We start from the raw sequence: 18647 nt of genomic DNA, 5'->3' as shown, positions 1-18647 counted from the left end.
TAGATAGTCTGGGATACAGTGCTGGGCTTGAAGTTAGGAAGATGACTTCCTAGAATGATGAAGCTTGCTATCCACTTCTTGACAGAGAAGTAAGTGATGGAATCAAGATGAAGAACAAACCATACATTTCCAGACACAGCCAAGGAGGGAATTAATTGCTTGATTATGCATATTTGTTACAAGGGCTTTGGTTTTCGTTTCCTTTTTTTTTCTATGGGAAGGAGTTGAAGGATAAAGAGGGATAGGGTAGTAAAATTTTTAAAAAAGGGAAGTTATTCTTACATGAACTGACGCAAAGTGAACAGAACCAGGAGAATGTTGTACTCAATAACGGCAATATTGTTCGATAAAGAACTGTGAATGATTTAGCTCTCCTCAGCAATACAATGATCCAAGATAATCCCAAAGGACTTATAAAAAAAACTTACTATCTGCCTCCAGTGGAAGAATTGATATTGTTTGAATACAGATTGAAGCATGCTATTTTTCACTTTGTTGCTTTCATTCTTTTTCTTTTAAGTCTTCTTGTACAAAATGACTAATATGGAAATGTTTCACATGATTGCACATGTATAATTTATATCTGATTGCTTATGGTTTTGGAGAGTGGGGAGGAGAGAAAAGGAGGACAGAATTTGGAACTCAAAACTGACAATGTTAATGCCTGACACTGTACACGAGAATAAAGTTCAAATGGGAACATGATCCAGGAATAAAGATTGATACTATAAACAAATTAGTGGAGCAAGGAATAGTGTATTTATCAGATTTATGGAGAAGGGAAGAATTTTTGACTAAACAAGAGATAGAAAACATTATGAAGTGCAAAATGGATAATTTTGATTTCATTAAATTGAAAGTTTTTGCACAGCCAAACTCAATGCAACCAAGATTAGGAGGGAAGTAGAAAACTGGGAAAGAATTTTTGCAACTAATGTCTGTGATATATTTCTAAAATATATAGAGAATTGAGTCAAATGTATAAGAATACAAGTCATTCCCCAATTGATAAATGGCCAAAGGATATAAACAGGCAGTTTTTAGAGGAAGCAATTAAAGCTATCTATAGTCATATGAAAAAAATGCTCTAAATCACTATTGATTAGAGACATGCAAATCAAAACAACTATGAGATACCACATTACATCTATCAGATTGGCTAGCATGACAAAATAGGGAGAGGATAAATGTTGGAGATGTGGGAGAGTTGGAACACTAGTTCATTGTTGGTGGAGCTGTGAGCTGATCCAACCATTCTGGAGAGCAATTTGGAACACTGCCCAAAGGGCTACAGAAATGTGCATACCCTTTGACCCAGCAATATTGCTTCTAGGACTATATCCCCAAGAGGTCATAAAAGTGGGAAAGAGTCCCACATGTACAAAAATATTTATAGCAGCTCTCTTTGTGGTGGCCAAAAATTGGAAATCAAGGGGATGCCCATCAATTAGGGAATGACTGAATAAATTGTGGTATATGAATATAACGGAATATTATTGTGCTATAAGAAATGATGAACAGGAAGATTTCAGAGAGGCCTGGAAAGATTTATATGAACTGATGCTGAGTGAAAGGAGCAGAATCAGGAGAACTTTATACACAGCAACAACCAGAGTGTGCAAGGATTTTTTCTGGTAGACTTAGTACTTCATTGCAATGCAAGGACTTAAAAAATTTCCAATGGTCTCAAGGCAAAATGCCTTCCATATCCAGAGAAAGAACTATGAAATTCAATCGCAGAATGAAGCAGATCATTTTCTTTTGTATTATGTTTTGGTTTGTTTTATGATTTTTCCCATTCATTTTAATTCTTCTATGCAACATGACTAAGATGAAAGTATATTTAGTAGGAATGCATGTGTAAAGCCTATGTAAAATTGTATGCCCTCTCAGGGAGGGTTTGGGGAGGTAGGCAGGAAGGAGGGGAAAGCAGGGGAACAAATCTAAGATATATGGAAATGAATGTAGAACACTGAAAACAAATAAAATAATAACAAAAATGTTAAAAATTGTTTTAACATGCAATTGGAGAGAATAAAATATATATTTAAAATTTTTTTTTAAAAAGAAAGTCATTGAGGCATTTTTTTTAAATGGAGAGAAAAAAAATGAAAGGCCAAAAAGCAAGCCAGACAAATAAGACAGCTTTGAAAGTTTTATGTGGAGTTTACTATATCCATAAAAAGAAAATTAAACCGTATATCATAAAGACCTGCTGCTTCATGTACAATGTTATCTTTCTTGTTCTATGAGGCATATGCAAATATCCATTCTCTTTGACATTTGTTAATTTCAGAATAAAAATTAATTTATAAAAAGGAAGACCTGAGTTTGAATCCTACTTCAGGGACTTAATAGCTATGTAACCATGGGTAAGTCAGTCTCATTCAGCCTTGGTTTACTCATCTATAAAAGGGAGGGGGTGATGATAATAACATCCACCTCTCAGGGCTGTTGTGAGGACTAAATAAGATGACATATGCAAAAACTTTGCAAACATTGGAGCACTATATAAATGTTAGCTATTATTGTTATTACTACCAATGCCATCTCTCACCTCCCCCTTGTTGGGTGAATGCTGCTATTTCTTTGCTTTCTTCTAGGCACATCTCTACCGTACAATAACCACCAGTGTGGTTTCTCCTGGAGAAGGAGGCATTCACAGAGTATTGAAAAGTCTGCTGGCCTGTGAATCTAGAAGACTTGATTCAAGTCCTCACCATGGCCATGTGAGTATGAGGAAGTCACTTAACCTCCCTGTGCCTCAGTCTCCTGACTTATAAAATGGGGATGCTAATGCTTGTACTATGTACCTCATAAGAGTATCCTGAGGAAAGTGCTTTGCAAACTACAAAATATGATCTAAATGTGATCCATTAGCACCAGGTTTCAGTGTAACTTAGGTATCAGAACTGGGTGAGAAAATACCTTTGTTAGAAAGCAGCAAATATTCTCACATCTCTGATTATTTTTTTTAAAGATGCAAGGCAAATTCAAAATATTATCATCACCAACCATTATGAGAGCATGATCACATTCACCTTCAATTTTTCTATGCCTGAATGGGGTAGATTGAAACAATTGAAGGATCTAGAGCAGTGAGACAACATTGAATGGAAGCAGTTAAAGCCAGTAAGGGCAAATAGACTATATATAACATTCTGAATTCATTCACTCCTTATGCCACGTCCACCCTCCCACCATGATAGCCTTCTAGGGATGGGAGAATGGTCCCAAACTGCACAATCAGAAGCTATTTGCCAATACTGAGGCACAGATCATCATAGACCATTCCCCAGGTATAAACATGCCTGGCTTTGGGCTAGCAAAACTGTGAGGGGGCGAAGGGAGGGAACAGATTGACAAACGTCAGGGGAAAAGAGATGCCACCTGTCCTGACCTCTGTTTCCAGGTGAGGATGGTGATCAGTAGAGCACACAGAAGATAAAACTTTACCACCAAATTTAACCACAACAAACAACCCCTCTGCTCTGCCAGGCTTTCAAGACTCTTCCCTAGCTCTTCTCTTTTACTCCTTACACACAATCTTCTTGCAAACATATAACTGTGCCATCCAGTCTTACAATATTCGCTGGCAATGTTTGCATTGCTTCCCTTTCTTAAACAGCCTGGATGCTGCAGGCCAGTGTATAATCACTGATGTTCCTCCTAGATATTATCCTCCTGTCTGTGTTGCTCCGCCACTTTACTTCTCCTCCTGTGCTAAGATCTGTGGAGGCTAGAGGGCCTCAGCTTTTGCTCTCTTTACTAAGGTTCCAAAGCAGGATATGGACAAGTTGGTATTCCCTCCAAACAATCTGGCTGACATGTAGGTATGTTTCATGGGGACAACAGGCAAGAGGAGGTTTGCAAAAGTGAAAGACCCATTAACCTTTCACTAAACTTGTAAAATATCTGCCTGTAAAGACTTTTCTAATGGATATTAGAAAGAAGACAAAGGACAGGTACATTCTCTAGTTTAATGTTGTCACTGCTGATGGCCATGAGATTCTGCTATAGCAAAATTGATAAAATCAAAAACAAAGTCCCATGGGGGTTAGCCTGGTGTAGCGGTTCATGAATTTATAAGCTACTACAGAAGAAATGACTCCAGCCAAAACCACTATCTTTGACAAAGAATTAAGTGAAAGCAACAAAGGAGGTGCCTGTGCTCTTTGATTATAAAGGCACTGGAATAATGGCAGGAATTGCAGGACAAGAGAAACTCCTTCTAAGCAGTTAAATCCAGATGACTCAAGAAAGCTGAAGGTCTGGTACATCAAACATCCTATCAGAGAGCTCAGTGTCTGGCACTGCATAGTTAATGAAACATCAAAAATGGAGTGTGACTTCTCTTCACCCTCCCTGTAAAAAAACACACTTTCTTTCATCTACTGTATTCTGCCTGTTATGCTCAGTGAATGCTTGATGAATGCTGACCTCATTGATATGAACAGCCACAACAACAATGAGCTAACAGACAAATATAGGCCAGGGGTTAGAGTTTTAAAGTTTAATTGGTTACCACCAGTACTGAAATTTGTGAAGGGCATTGACTAAGGGAACGCCCTGAGGGAACTCGGTAATACCCTCGGAAAGAGCTATTAGTTATGGAAGTAAGAAATCTTATTTCTCCTACCTGGAAAAGGCTCCCTCCAAAGCCAGATTCCTGATCAAGACAACATCTGCAACTTGACATTTGACCTAAGCCTTCTGGCCCCCTGGAAAATACCCAGAACTGAGCCCAGACCAATTAGTCTCTCTGAGCTCCATACTCTTTCTGGTTGACAACTTAGAGCCAGTTTAAGATTGGCAACTTTGACCCCATTGATTTTGAGCACAATCCACATGTCCACATGGAGGTAAGTTACCCAGCTTGTACTACTAAGCTACTTATTGAAAAGACCAAATGGGCTAGCTGCTGAGTATGAAGAAAAAACGAAAGCAAGGATCCTCCCCTCCCCCCATCACCACCCCTAAGCACAATAGCAACATAAAAAAAAGGCCATAATAAGGGGATAATGAAATGCAATTAACATATTGCAGGCAGCTAATCAGAGCTTTCAGCTGTAGCTTCTGAGTCTCATGAAGCATTTACTATAGTGTGTGTGCACGTACATCCGTGTGTGTGTGTGTGTGTGTGTGTGTCTATGGGGCGAGGTCACCAAGTCTTTATTAAATTCCTCTGTTTCACCAAGCCCTTTTGCTTCCAGGACTCCTTTGTCCTGTTTTGAATTATGAGTTTAAAATTTAACCACAACAGTTGCTGCCCAGAATCTGAGAAATTCACTTTGACTTTCTGAACATTTCTAATTGCTTTGAATCAAGGAATTAAGGGGCACACAATGAATGCATCAAGATGAGTGAATTAGCATCCCTTCTTTTCCTCTCTGCTCTTAAATTTAATGAGGGCCACATGGGTCTGGGTATCTTTCCTTTTTTTCCACAGTCAGGTGGTTTTCTTGTATTTCAAAATAGCACCCTATTCTTGACTCACCTTTGAAAGTCCTCCCACCTCCAAGTAAAAACAGATAATGAAGATGTTCCAAGTGACCCAGATAGCTGTCCATACTGCATACTAGAAGGAAGAAAAATGAGAGGGAAATCAAGAATGCAAAATATAAATTGGAAAGTGACTACAACTTGCTGTTCTAGAACTAACTTGGAGAAGACTAAATGCTGACCTGCATAGAAGTCATTACACTTTTTATCAATGTTGTGGCCAGACCTCGAATGTTTTCAAAGGATCCTTCATTCTGTGATCTTTGTGGCATGCAGGTGTCTGTGCAATTTTGGAGATAAGGTTTCTGCTATTGGAGATCTGTTTTCTGCCTAAGTTAGCCACTGGTAAGATTTGCACACGCCAGTATAGTTATGTTACAGCTCTTTACAACTGCCCAATGCTATCTTTCCAGCCAAACTGGTCTTTTCTCTGTGCACTACACATGACACTCCATCTCTCATATGTGTGCTTTTGCCTTAACCATGTTTCATACCTAGAACGCATTCTCTCCCTCCTTAGCTCTCTCATGGAATTTTTTCTTCCTTCAGGATTCTGCAGTTGCAGCACAACCTTTGTAGATGAAGCCTCTCCTGACTTTCTCCACTTCCATCTGCTAATGCCCTCTCTTCCAAAGTACCTTGTGCTTAACTACTTTGTGTTTATTTTATATTTCATCTCTTTATGTTGGTTCTGTGTATACATGTGTATAACCTTTTTGTGCCCCCCATTAGAACATGAGCTCATTGCAAAAAGAGATTATTTCATTCATTGTGTCTGTATCCCAGCACCTAGTCTGACTAGCATATACTAGGTGTTCTTTATTTCTATCAATCCTTATTGATTAATTGATTCTGTGTCATTAATACTTAGCTTATGACATGGTATAATGCTCCCTCCTCAACCCACTTGCACTGATGTTGGTCCAACCCTGGAAAGGGAGATTATAAATGTGATGTCCTTGGTTGGCAGGTGGGAGCAAGGATTGATGGACTTCATAATGTTATTCACAGTTGGAGATTCTAGAGACTAAGGAGTCATACACTGGATATCAGATCACATAATCATTTGGAGAAGGAGGAAGAAAACATAAGGTCTGCAAAACATTAGCTAGAACACATACCATGAGTCAATTTGACTGGGGCTAGCCTATGAGACACTGAGCTGACAGGTTGTGAGGATTTTCAGCTGCAACTATATTTCAATTAATAAGTGGGAGAAAAAGACATTTGGAGGTCATTATCAATCTTCCTAAGCACTCTTTAAGTCATCTTGGTCTGACTGCAGATTTCTGCATATAAGCAACCCCCTTCATTCCTCATTCAATCAGTCTGCAAGAAGTTAGAACATGGAACTAAGTTTCTACAAGATCCATCAAGACCAAGGACAATTCAGGAATTGGTGGGGCATCAGTATTATAGTGAGGCACATATCAAATGATTAGGTTTCTCTGGGACTATTGATATGCTGACCTTCAGTATATTCAGTGGCTGACCAGACTATAATGGCTAAAGTTATCTGAACTACAGCTTCCTAGTGAGCAAAAGATCACTCTCATTCCAATGCAGACTTGAGTGAATACAGAAGGAATATAACAACCATTGCATTGAATATGTTTGGTTTAATTTATTTTAAATCTTTAAGGAGGACTGCAGATATCAACAAATTCTAATGGAAAGGTCCTCAGTCTTGGGTTCAGGACATCTGAGTTCTAATCTTGTTCCACCACCTCACTTCATGATGGTGGCCAAGTCATTTCCCTTCTCTGGACCTATATTTCCCCAGCTGTCAGATGAGGAGGTTGAATTAGATCATCTTTCAAATCCCTTTCAGCTCTAAAATTCCAGGATTCTATGAAAATAAAATAGTATATATAGTCTTTGTCAGCCTGTCAGTGTTGGGTGACCAAGACTGTTAGCAACCCCACAAGTGAATGTCGGCTTATTACTCTCATGGTTCTCCCACTGGCTCTCTCCCTTCACCATTCTCTGAAATCAGCAGAGAATTTAAATTGACAATTTTCCTTCTCCACTGAAGTAAGAAAGGGAGACTTGTCACTTTCGATTGTGGGGCTGGCTTAAAAAACAGAGCATGGCAGTCAGAGTAGAAAGGCTTGAAGATGGCTTTTACAGTCCATCAACAATGATACGTTAATTTCTTTCTCTCCTTCCACCCTCAAGTTCCAGAAGAAAGAGTTTTTGCTTATTTTTTTTAAAAATTAACATCCTATGTTCATTATTGGTCCTAGTAACTTATGAAAAGGTTCATTTTTTATAAATAAAACAAGGATGAACTGGACAGATTCAAGAGGGAAAATCAGTTTTATCTTGGCACAAAACACTGATCCAGAAGCAAGGAATTAAAATATGCTAAACTGTTTTATGTCTCTACAGAAAGCAGGTTCTGTTCTCTTTCAATGCATTGTTTTCTGGATACCACTCAGGCCCCCTGTAATCCTCCTGGCCTAGGGAGAAGACTGGAATAAGCAAATATCACTTACCACCACAATGTATCGAGGTCTATATTGAATGGTTCCAAAGAGGCCCAGGATGACAATTATGATGTGAAGGAAATTGGCCAGGATGGGAGCCCACTGATATCCCAGGAAATCGAATACTTGTCTCTCTAATGCAGCAAGCTGAGGGGGGGAAAAGAAGGAAGAGATAAGGTGAGGAAAGATATAGAAGCTGGAGGTTTGTTACGACACATGAAATATTAAAGCTCAGGGATACTTTATCTTAACAGAATCCAGCATTTCTGGGTTCCTTGTCCAGGTATATTATCGTCCCCAAGAGAAAACACACACAAGAAAGACAACAAATTGGAGTCATGCCCAAGGGATGCAATAGGGGAAAGCACAAGCAAAATTAGAGAAGTTCCAGGGAAGGATATTTTCAAGGCTACTTTAGGGATAGGAATTAAACCTGTGACTTCATTGGTATAAGGAACTCCAGGATGAGAAAACGCCCTCCACCAGGGCATTCTCTGCAACTTGCAGTCTTGGAGTCTTGTCTAAAGCACTGAAAGGTTAAGTGACTTGCTCAGAGTCACACAGTCAGAATGTCAAAGACTGAACTTGAACCTAGGACATTCGTGCTCCAAGACTGGCTCTCTATATGTTACATCCACCATGGCTGCCTTTCAATTTCAGTCATATAAAAGATAACTCATTTGTTTCACTTGAATCCTTCCAGTCACCTGGATGGGACCACACATATCTACCTTACTACCTCCATCTATCTACAAAGCCACAGGGCTAAAAAGGAGATCAGAAGTTTATATGCCCCTGCTCTAATCATGATCATCAGCAAAAATCCACTGAGGTCTTAGTGTACATGACCATTCCTACATATCCACTGCAAGTAGAAACAACGACCAAAAGCTACTACAATGAAGCAACACAAGTTCTGAAGAATCCTATTGAGATATAACATTTGTTAACTCCCTGTCACTCCTTGCATCTTTCCCCACTAATTCCTCAACCTCGATCCCTCAGTCTCTACTGATAACCAGTCTTTCAGTTTTTCTCAGCATCTCACACCCCAATATCCACATGTTCTGGTTTAAACTTGCTTCCTTCTCAAGTCTGACCCTAACTCTTTGATGCAAGTCAAACAGTGCTGTTCTGCATCTGGGACATGTCCCCGATACCTCAGGCAGGTACTGATGAACATACCAAAAGCTCCTTCTCTAGGAGGAGAATATGGAGAACACATGGTTTCCAAAACATTAGATCTCTGATGACTAAGCAATACAGCAATGAACATTTGAGATTCCAAAGGCTTCTAACACCTGTTTTAGTCAGTGTTTAGAGTCAGCAGAGGCAGACCCAGATGGCACATGGATCACTTTCCAACTTTTCTTCAAGGAGAATGAAGAAGTTCAAGGGGTTCCTGCCCATGAAAATCATTTGTGGACCTCTAACCCCAAGGATTCCCCATGGACTAAGCCAAGGTTTGGTTTTTGTAGTACCCCTTCTAGTGAGGCAAGCTGCCCACTGGGTCATAACTGATCTTGGCAGCTCTGTACTGGATGATACAGAGGAGCTTCTCCTGTTAATTCAAATAGACTTTTGCCACTTTCTTTAGAAAGAATATTGACAACCAGAAGGTTCCTTGGCATCATCCGGGACAAGGGACTGTTACATTCTTGTTATAATTCCCCCAGGACACTGATCTTCCCTGAATCCTACACAGTGGCTGGGTTTGGTCTAGCTTTCCATCTCTTCTGTAGAGTCCTTGCCTTTTGTAAAAAAAGTTGGGAGTTAAGGGAGAATAGTGTCAAGATGGCAGGGTTACAGAATGAAGTACAATAAGTTCCTTTCCCCCAAATCTCCTCCAAACAGACCTAGAAAACACATTGGAGAGAATCCTATTGGGGAAATCAAATTTAAAAATCACAGCGAGTTATTTTTCCAGTTCAAGTCAGCAGAGAGAGCTAGAAAGTTTCCATGGATACTGTTGATCAGGTCTGGCCATAAGACCACTGACCAGAGCAATCCAATGCAGGAAGATCCTGTTCACAAGGGTAAGAGGAGTTCCCAAGAATCATACTAGGACACAGTGACTTCATTCAGGATGTGCAAACAGGCACCAAATTGTAGCTTTTTTTGAATCACAGATGGAATGGGGGACCTGCACCCATGGGCAGAAGTTCACGGTGCTGAATGATAGTGGGTCCTGGGCTGTGTACCAAAAGAAGAGCAAGTTTGAAAGCAAACAGAAGCATCTGTGACTTAGATTCCAGGAGCAAAGCAGGTCTCACTATCAACTTCAAGCTCAGGGTGAAGTCTGCAGAGGAATAACCAAGGCAGGAATCCCAGACCAAAAGGAAGCTTGCATTTCTATCACTGAATCAGCATAGCTGCCAGATGGCTCATAATGACTGGTCCAGCAACAGTCTACTCTCATTCAGATCCAAACCCAGGGGAGAAACTTAGAGAGTTTAGACCAGGGAAAAGACAATCAGACTTTGCCCTGGCTCAGATCGCTATGGAAACCCTGAAAGTTTGCATGTTCCCAACGTGAGCTGCCTTGAGATACTGGGCTAACACAAGCCAGTAATAACAAGAGGACCAGCCTGGACTTTCCCTCCAGAAGTGCCCAGCCCTAACATCAAGATCGAGATTAGGAAGTAGACTGGTAAAATGAACAAACTAAAAAAAAAAAAAAAAGGTTTCCTCAACTCTAAAGTGGTGAAATTAGATAAATAAGGAGAAATAGGGAAAGAGAAATAAGAAATAAAGTTTAGAGAAATAGTATTATTTGTCTTATGCTTCACAGCCAGGTAGTATCAAAGCCAGAGCCCTAACGAGGTATCCTGACTCAAAGCTTCGTGGTCTTTCCATTATGTATCAATGGCACTCAGATGACCCAGTAAATTCCATGTGTTTATGATGATAGATGCTAATTTCTGCAAAGTAAGGAAATGTTAAGTAGATTTAGACTATAGGAAGACCTCACAAGGCTGTGTGAGGGATGGGTAAGTAGCAGATGAACACATATATAGTGTACAGTGATCCATTTAGGGAAAATGTATAGAAAGTAAGTTCTTTGTAGAATGTCGGATCTTTGAGGAAAAGGGCTTTCATTTTTCCATTTGTCAATGGCAGGTAACTAACAGACACTTACTGAAATAAATAATCCAGACCATATTGTGAAGATAGGCTTTAAGAATTAGCTATAGATCAGGAGAGTCATTTTGCAGTCACTGCACATGATTCCCTGAAGATATTGGTCCAAAGTTGTATAGTTACCAAAAAGTTCAATAAAATGACCAAATTGAAAGTATTTATTCAGCACTTAACCAGGGACCAAGCACTGCTGAACTCAAGAACAGATACAAAAAGGTGTTCAAGGAGCTTACCAGAGGGAGACAATACATACAGAGAAGTAATGGCCAGGGAAAGATGCTTTGGTATGGGAAGCCACAGGGAACCATAGATGAATTAACTGACATGCACTTTCCAAGAGCAATATTAGTATTGATTTGATGGTGGGAGGTGGGAAGGCTGGGTATATTTGAGGTAAGATGACTGGTACAGCTAGATAAGGGACTGTGTGAATTTGCATTAGCTCACTCACTTACCAATCAGGACTACTTATCTCTAAGATGGGAATTACAAAGTGGAGTACAGTTATCTCTTTCACATCTGTCTTTCTTCACTGAAGTTTCATCATGGGTCAGCATAACAAATTAAATGAGAATTTTCGGGGAATTTTGTGGAAGCCACAGATGACACAGAGTCTATGACCAAATACTTAACCCAAATTTTAAAATAAGGTACTATAAACACCCCATAAAAGAAAAAATTCAGACTTCTCTGGTACAAAGGGAGAGCCAAAAATTTTTACACAGATTTTCCAGATTGTGGGGGCAGGGAGCTATAGCACTACACCCCTTACCCTCTAGATGTGGAAGGAATAACTATATCAAATCCCCCAGGTTAAGATCTCTGGAGTTTCAGTGGCCCAGGTCAGTAAGTTCAGTGACAAAGTAGATGGCCAGGAATTGCCCAGAATGGATGGAATATAGAGTAAAATATTGAATGCTGGAACAATATTGGAAAAACCAAAAGGTTTGCCATTTCCTAGAAGGGTAGGATTATGTTTTCCATTTTTCTAACACTATTCTAAATCATGATGAGCATATCACCATAACCTACAAATTCCCCCCATGGCACCATGATCAGAGATTGAATGCTAGAGACTCCATTGATTTTTTTAAAATTCCTCGAATATTTATTGAGCACTTACTATGGGCAAGGCACTATATGGATCATTGATCTGACCCTGTCTGAAAGTTCATATTCCTGCATTCTTCGCTGTGGCGATTCCATGGAGTATTAGTACCTTGAAAGAACTGCTGGAAAGGTCAATGGAAAGTCTAGAGCTTAAGTGACAATGACTAACTTAGAGGCGGAATTTAAAGGATCAGCACTTGAGATGGCATTCTGCAGTGACACCACTGGCATGCAAAATCAGAGAAGGCAGCCAAAGAATTGATATTTCAATTTCCAGGAAGGAAACCAAACAGCATGTCGCTAAAAGGAAGCGATTTAAAGCCTCCCATGCTGGATGAGGTTTTGTCCTTGGAAGACAGCTGTGTATGTGGGGAATGAGGGGTGGGGAAGAAGAGAGGGGGAGAGGAGAAGAAGAGAGGGAGGGAGAGGGAGGTAGGAAGAAAGGTCGATGGAGAACCTGCTGTGTTTCCAAATTAAATTAATATCTTCTTTGAAGCAACCTTGAAGTGCCACATGCTGTCATATTTTGAACTGTTTTCACTAACTGGAAAATGTTATAAAATGCATCCCATTCATTGCCACTCTGATAACAAGCCTAGCCTTTGAAATAAGAATTTATTCATTCCACAGTCAAATTCCAAATCTCCCATGGCACAAAAGATTTTGTCTTTCTCATCAGCCATAGTGATATACTACATGTTTAATCTTTACCTAAGGGATTTATGCACAGCTGCCAGTGACCTTTGAAAATCCTAAATTTGGATTGGTGCTGGACATCAGGTTTCATTTCATTTGAGTTCAGGTACTATATAGTCATACCTGCCACGAACTTTCTCCTTTAATCAGGAATCTAGCAAACTAGGTGGATGTAAACTTTTTCCTGACTAGACAAGTGTGCTGGCACACATTTGTAGCCTGGGGAGGCTGGGGAGGCTAAGGCTGAGGCTGGTGGAACTCTTGAGTGACAAAGTTTTAGATAAATTTAACTGGGTATATATACCAAGTGCAACACCGATAGGATAAGCCCCCAGGGTAGGGAGGTCACCAGGATGGCTAAAGAAGGGGCAAACCAGTTCAGCTCAGAAACACAGAGCAAGTTAAAGCTTCCATGTTGATCAATATTGGGAATGGACCCATACCACATCCAGCCTAGACTAGACCCCCTTCCCCCCAAAAAAATTCTACTTGACTTTCATATCTTTTTGTACTTTGTTTATTTTTAGAATTTATTTTATTTACTTTTCAAGCAAGAAATACTTCAAAATTGATCTATGCCTCCCATTACACCCCACTAAGCAAACAAAATAATGAAAAACAAAAAAAATGCTTCAATACTTATCTCCATAATCTAGCAAAACAAATTTCCACATTAACCATGTTCAAAAATGTCCCTGCATTTCAAATGAATCATTTCTATGCCAGGAGGTGAATGGCATATTGTACCTTCATTATTTTGGGCTTGAGGTTTATTATTGGTCGTTTAGATCAGAGTTCTAAAATCTTTCAAAGTTCTTTTTCTCTATAATGTTATCACTACATAAATCATTCTCTGACTTCTGCTCACATCACTCTCCATCAATTCATAAAGCTCTTCCTCTGAAATTGTCCATTTCATCATTTCTTATGGTAAAATATCCCACCACATTCATATACAATAATTTGTTTAGCCATTAGCCAACAGAACACCACTTTATTTTCCAACGTTTGGCTACCATGAAAAGAACTATTATAAATATAGGTTTATACCTACATATATACATAGATTATACATACAGATCCTTTTCTTCTTTCCTTTTTCTTTTGAAATATAAGACCTCGTAATAAAATAACTAGGTCAAGGGATTTGAGTCATTTGGCAACTTTCTGGGCATGGTGCCTAATTGCTTTCCAGAATGGCTAGACTAATTTATAGCTCCTCCCAGAGTGTACCTGTTTTCCACAGCCCTGCCAGCAAATGTCATTTTCTTGTTTTCTCATCTTTGCTAGTCAGCTAGGCCTGACCACAGGCTTTTTAAAAATTTTTATTTCTCTAAATATTAGTGATTTATAGCATTTTTCATATGATTGTCAATAGCTTGGATTTCTTCCTTTGAAAACTGCCTCTTTATATCTTCTGAACATTAATTCTAATGAGGAACAGTTCTTCTGAGTACTTAATTCTCATTGGTTACTGGCAATCAATCAACAAGCACTTACCAAAAGCCTCCTCTGTGCCAGTCACTGTACTTAGTTCTGTGGATACAGATCTTAATGCATGTAAAGTGGTTCTTAACTTAACATTTCTATAGAAATATAAGCCATTATCCATTTTTTTCTATTACAACAACCTTCATGGGTCCAAATCAGTAGTTACTTTTCATGATTCTCTATCTGTTTGGTTGCCTCATTTGTTATCCCACTAGAAGTCCCAGAGATAAAAAGCTTTCACTGGCCTGCATCCTCCTTTGTCCACTTAGTCAATATTGATTCTCATGTTGTTTTCCCAATGAAGTGGAAATCAAGGTGGCTGTTTTGTTGATGACCCACAACCACTCAAGGCCCTCCATAAAGAAAGACCCTCTAAAGCTTTCAAATAGTAAAACCCTATTGAAGATGAAAATAACAAAATGTCATTAACATTCATTTATCATCAGTTTAAAATAAAGCTTCTCAGTGATAATGGGGAAAGTCACTCAGCATCCAGAAGTGCATTGTTCCCTAATTTAAACAGATGAAAATCCACCTCTAGAGTAGGACGACATTAACCCTATCATACCTGCTTACTTTCTTCTGGATATATAAAGCTATAAATGTACATGTCTATAAATTTATGTGCCCCCAAATGAAAAGCCTATTCAAGTGTTTTTATTCTTTGTCAGTATTTAATAATAGAATCTGAGAATTAGAAGGAAATGTAAGGGTTATCTAGCTCAATCTGTACAACATGTGACCCCATCATAACATTCTCAGTTCCATATGTTTGTGTTCTTAGTACTCCGGACAGAGATTATATGTTCACTACCTTATGAAAAGGCCTATTGTGCATTTAATATAATCCTAGGAGCACAAGGTTACTCCCAAATATTTGATGATGATGATGATGATATCAGGACTCAGGGAAGTCATTGAATGTATCACCCAAAGGTACAGAAGGATCATTGCACTTCTGCCCTGGAATGATTTATCTTCTGTTGGACAGGACAGGCTTTTCATTATTATGGATGATGATAATAGCTACTATTTATATGGTGCTTTAAGAGTTATAGAATACATAATTATAGATGATATTGAGGGTCCTTGTGACCCTCTAGTAGTAGCAAATTATATATAATATATATACTTATATATACATATATATTAAGATTTACAGAATACAAATATTACTCCATTTTATTCTCACAACAACCCTGGTAGGTAGATGCTATTATTATCCCCATTTTACATATGAGGAAACTGAGGCAGAGAGAAGTTAAGTGACTTGCCCAGGGTCATACAGCTGGTAAGTATCTGAAGATGGTTTTGAATTCAGGTCTTCCCAGCTCTAACCACTGTGCCACCTACCTCCCTTAACCACCTCAGTCCTTTCCTTTAGACTTGGATAGAAAGCTAGGATAGAATGTAAGTGGATACTTAGGTATACTGTGGGGCTAGTAAGACATTCCCTGACTTTGATGCAAATGCTTCTATAATAGGATTTCTAAATTTTAGATCAAAGATTTAGACCTGGAAGAGACCTTAGAAGCCATCCGGTCTAAACCTTTCTTTTTGTAGATAGGAGGCTCAGGGAGGTTAAACAACATACTCAACGTCACACAGGTAGAAAGTATCAGAGGTAAGATTTGACACCAGGTCTGTTAGTTCCAGAATCTGCATTCTACTATTCCATGCTGCTAACCAATGTTTTAATATCCAAAGACAAATTTTGATTTTCAGATGTGAATTTCCTTGTCCTTTAAAAAAAACCTCTCCCAAACAAATTTCATTTGAATTCACTTAATTTTGTGATTATTGATGCTTTCTAATTCCATCCAACCAAATTAACCTCAACTTAAAAATATATCTTGGAATGGGGTTACCTAGTCAAAACCACTGCAATAGACAATTAGTTCCTGAAAGTTTTAGAATCTCTGCTTCCTATTTAGAGTCTATGAGATTGGTAAGCCCTTTGAGGGCAGGCATTTTCTCCTTTTTTCCTCTTTGTATCCCTAACACTTAACACAGTGGTCTTTCCAGAGTAAATAACATTAATGTTTGCTGTATGAATGAAGTTATGATCACTACATTCTACAACACAGTGTACTACACTTATTCCAAGTGCCCTGAGACTTAAGTCTCACACTATTGCTATAACTCTGAGTAAGTATACTTTACTTATAAAATCAGGTCTCATTGCTCCTTCCATGCCTATGGGCTCTAGAAGTCTGCCCACCTCCAGCAGATTTTACCAAGCTGGAAAATCTTTCATTATAATCATGACAATAGACTGAGTCTATTTTTTGAAGATCAGCTCAAGAACAGACTCATTACCAGTAGGCTGCCTACCTGGGGATGAATTATTTGGTTGTGGAAAACCATGGAACAAAGAAAAATGCAAAATGGTCCTCTTCCTTGTTCAGCCGCTTCCATTCCTTGGGGACAAAGGCAGAGTGATGGGGCAGAGAGGTTGTTCAGAATTACATTTAATTCAGATTTAAGATCCTTTATAAGCATTAACTCGGCTATTGGTATTCTAAAAGTGAGAGCCTTGTCCAAAGACCAATAAATAGACATAATACTGAAGGAATTGAATTGTATCAGTCTTGGCATTCTCCATATAAAAGAAAGCAAAATGAAGATGTAAGCTGTAGCTAAGTGCAGAGTCGAATAAAGTAAATGGCAGAGATGACTGCCTCCAAAAACAATAAGGAATATCATTTAATGGAACATTTGATCATGTTCGATTGCAATGTTTGCAAAGTTCGTACAAAAAAAGACCATTATGAAAAGATCACAGCTTATGTACTGATATGTTACAAGAATGAAGTAGAAAAATTCTTCAAAGAACTCACTAGAACTCTCTAAATTAAATCAATGTATGCTTTCAGACTTCAATGCAAAAGAGGTAAAAAGTATATTGAAAAAATGGATTAAGAAAAATAAAGAGACCAGAGGTTTGCACCTTTTTGTCATAAATATTTTCTTCAAGAATCTAAAGGCACATGGTCAACACCAAACAGATACCGCAGAAAACGACACTATCTGTTTTAAGAGGCAAGAAACGACTCACTAATAATGTGGAAATCAGTCAGTGTGTCAGCAAGGAATCAGCGGCCGTGTACAATGAGACTCTATTTGCCAGTCAAGATCAAAACTAGTACAAAGTTAAAAGACTAAAAATAATGAAAAAATATGGCATGCAATTAAAACAATTCCATCCTGACCTCTTTAAACAAGTTATTGATAATGAAAAGGTATGGAAGGAAGAAAGGACATAGACAAAAGCTATAATAATTTCATGCAGAAGTTTAACTGATATAAATTAAATACCATAGAGAAAGCCTAAACGGCATTTTAGTTAGCAAATATTTGATTTACATACCAAATGGAATGAAATGGCAACCAAGACCAACACTGGTTTAGAATGTTTTTTCCTAAAATATTACAGAGAAGGTTGAAAGATTATGATCAATTTAGACAATACTAATAACTAATATTATGTAATATTTTGTATTATCTCATTTGATACATATAGCAACCCTACAGGTAGTGCAGTGACTAGGCTTGGAATTGAACATAAGTCATGACTGAAAAACAACTGAACAGCAACATCCCTAAGAGACAGGTGCTATTATTCTCCCCATTTTATAAAAATAAAACCGAGTCTCAAGGATTAAGTGACTTGCCCAGGGTCACGTAGCTAATGTGTCCAAGGTAGGATCTGAATGCAAGTCTTCCTTAGCCAGGGAATCTAGGTGACATAGTGGATAGAGCACTAGGTCTGGGTCAGGAAGACCTGAGTTCAAAATCAGTCTCAGATACTTAGTAGCTGTGTGATCCTGGGCAAGTTACACAACCCTGTTTGCCTCAGTTTCCTCATCTGTAAAATGAGCTGGAGAAGGAAATGGCAAACCCTCCATTATCTTTGCCAAGAAAATCCCAAATGGGGTCACAAAGAGACATGAGTGAAGAAAAACCTCTTGACTCCAAGTCTAGTGTTCACTGCACTACTACTACTACTGCCCTATCTTTTTATGTCTCCCCTAGAACAGAGGCACTAGATTTCTGCATTTCTACTTGTTAACCTCTTGAAGCCTCAATCTTATTAGTTCAAAATTTTCATCTTCCCTTGGCCTATAACTGGGGAGAAAGGACAGGAAAAATAAATTGGTTTACCTGACAGTAAATTTCCCAAGCAAGTTTATGGTCACTTCCCTTCCCCTGTGTTTC

The 18647-nt window shown here is 38.7% G+C and overlaps 1 protein-coding gene across 2 annotated transcripts in view; it reads right to left on the bottom strand.

The window, feature by feature from the left end:
* Nucleotides 1-18647, bottom strand: part of NKAIN4 (sodium/potassium transporting ATPase interacting 4) — a 121195-nt gene that overhangs the window by 52883 nt on the left and 49665 nt on the right. For both annotated transcript variants that reach the window (XM_072633318.1, XM_072633319.1), the window contains exons 2-3: nt 8001-8138; nt 5498-5578 (exon numbers count right to left, since the gene is read on the bottom strand). In XM_072633318.1, coding sequence (XP_072489419.1) covers nt 5498-5578; nt 8001-8138 — 219 coding nt within the window. The remainder of the gene's footprint in view (nt 1-5497; nt 5579-8000; nt 8139-18647) is intronic.

Source organism: Notamacropus eugenii, chromosome 1, assembly GCF_028372415.1.
Source record: "Notamacropus eugenii isolate mMacEug1 chromosome 1, mMacEug1.pri_v2, whole genome shotgun sequence".
NCBI classification, from domain to species: domain Eukaryota; kingdom Metazoa; phylum Chordata; class Mammalia; order Diprotodontia; family Macropodidae; genus Notamacropus; species Notamacropus eugenii.
The sequence above is the reverse complement of the archived record's forward strand: the minus strand, read 5'-3'. Positions and strand labels throughout refer to the sequence as shown.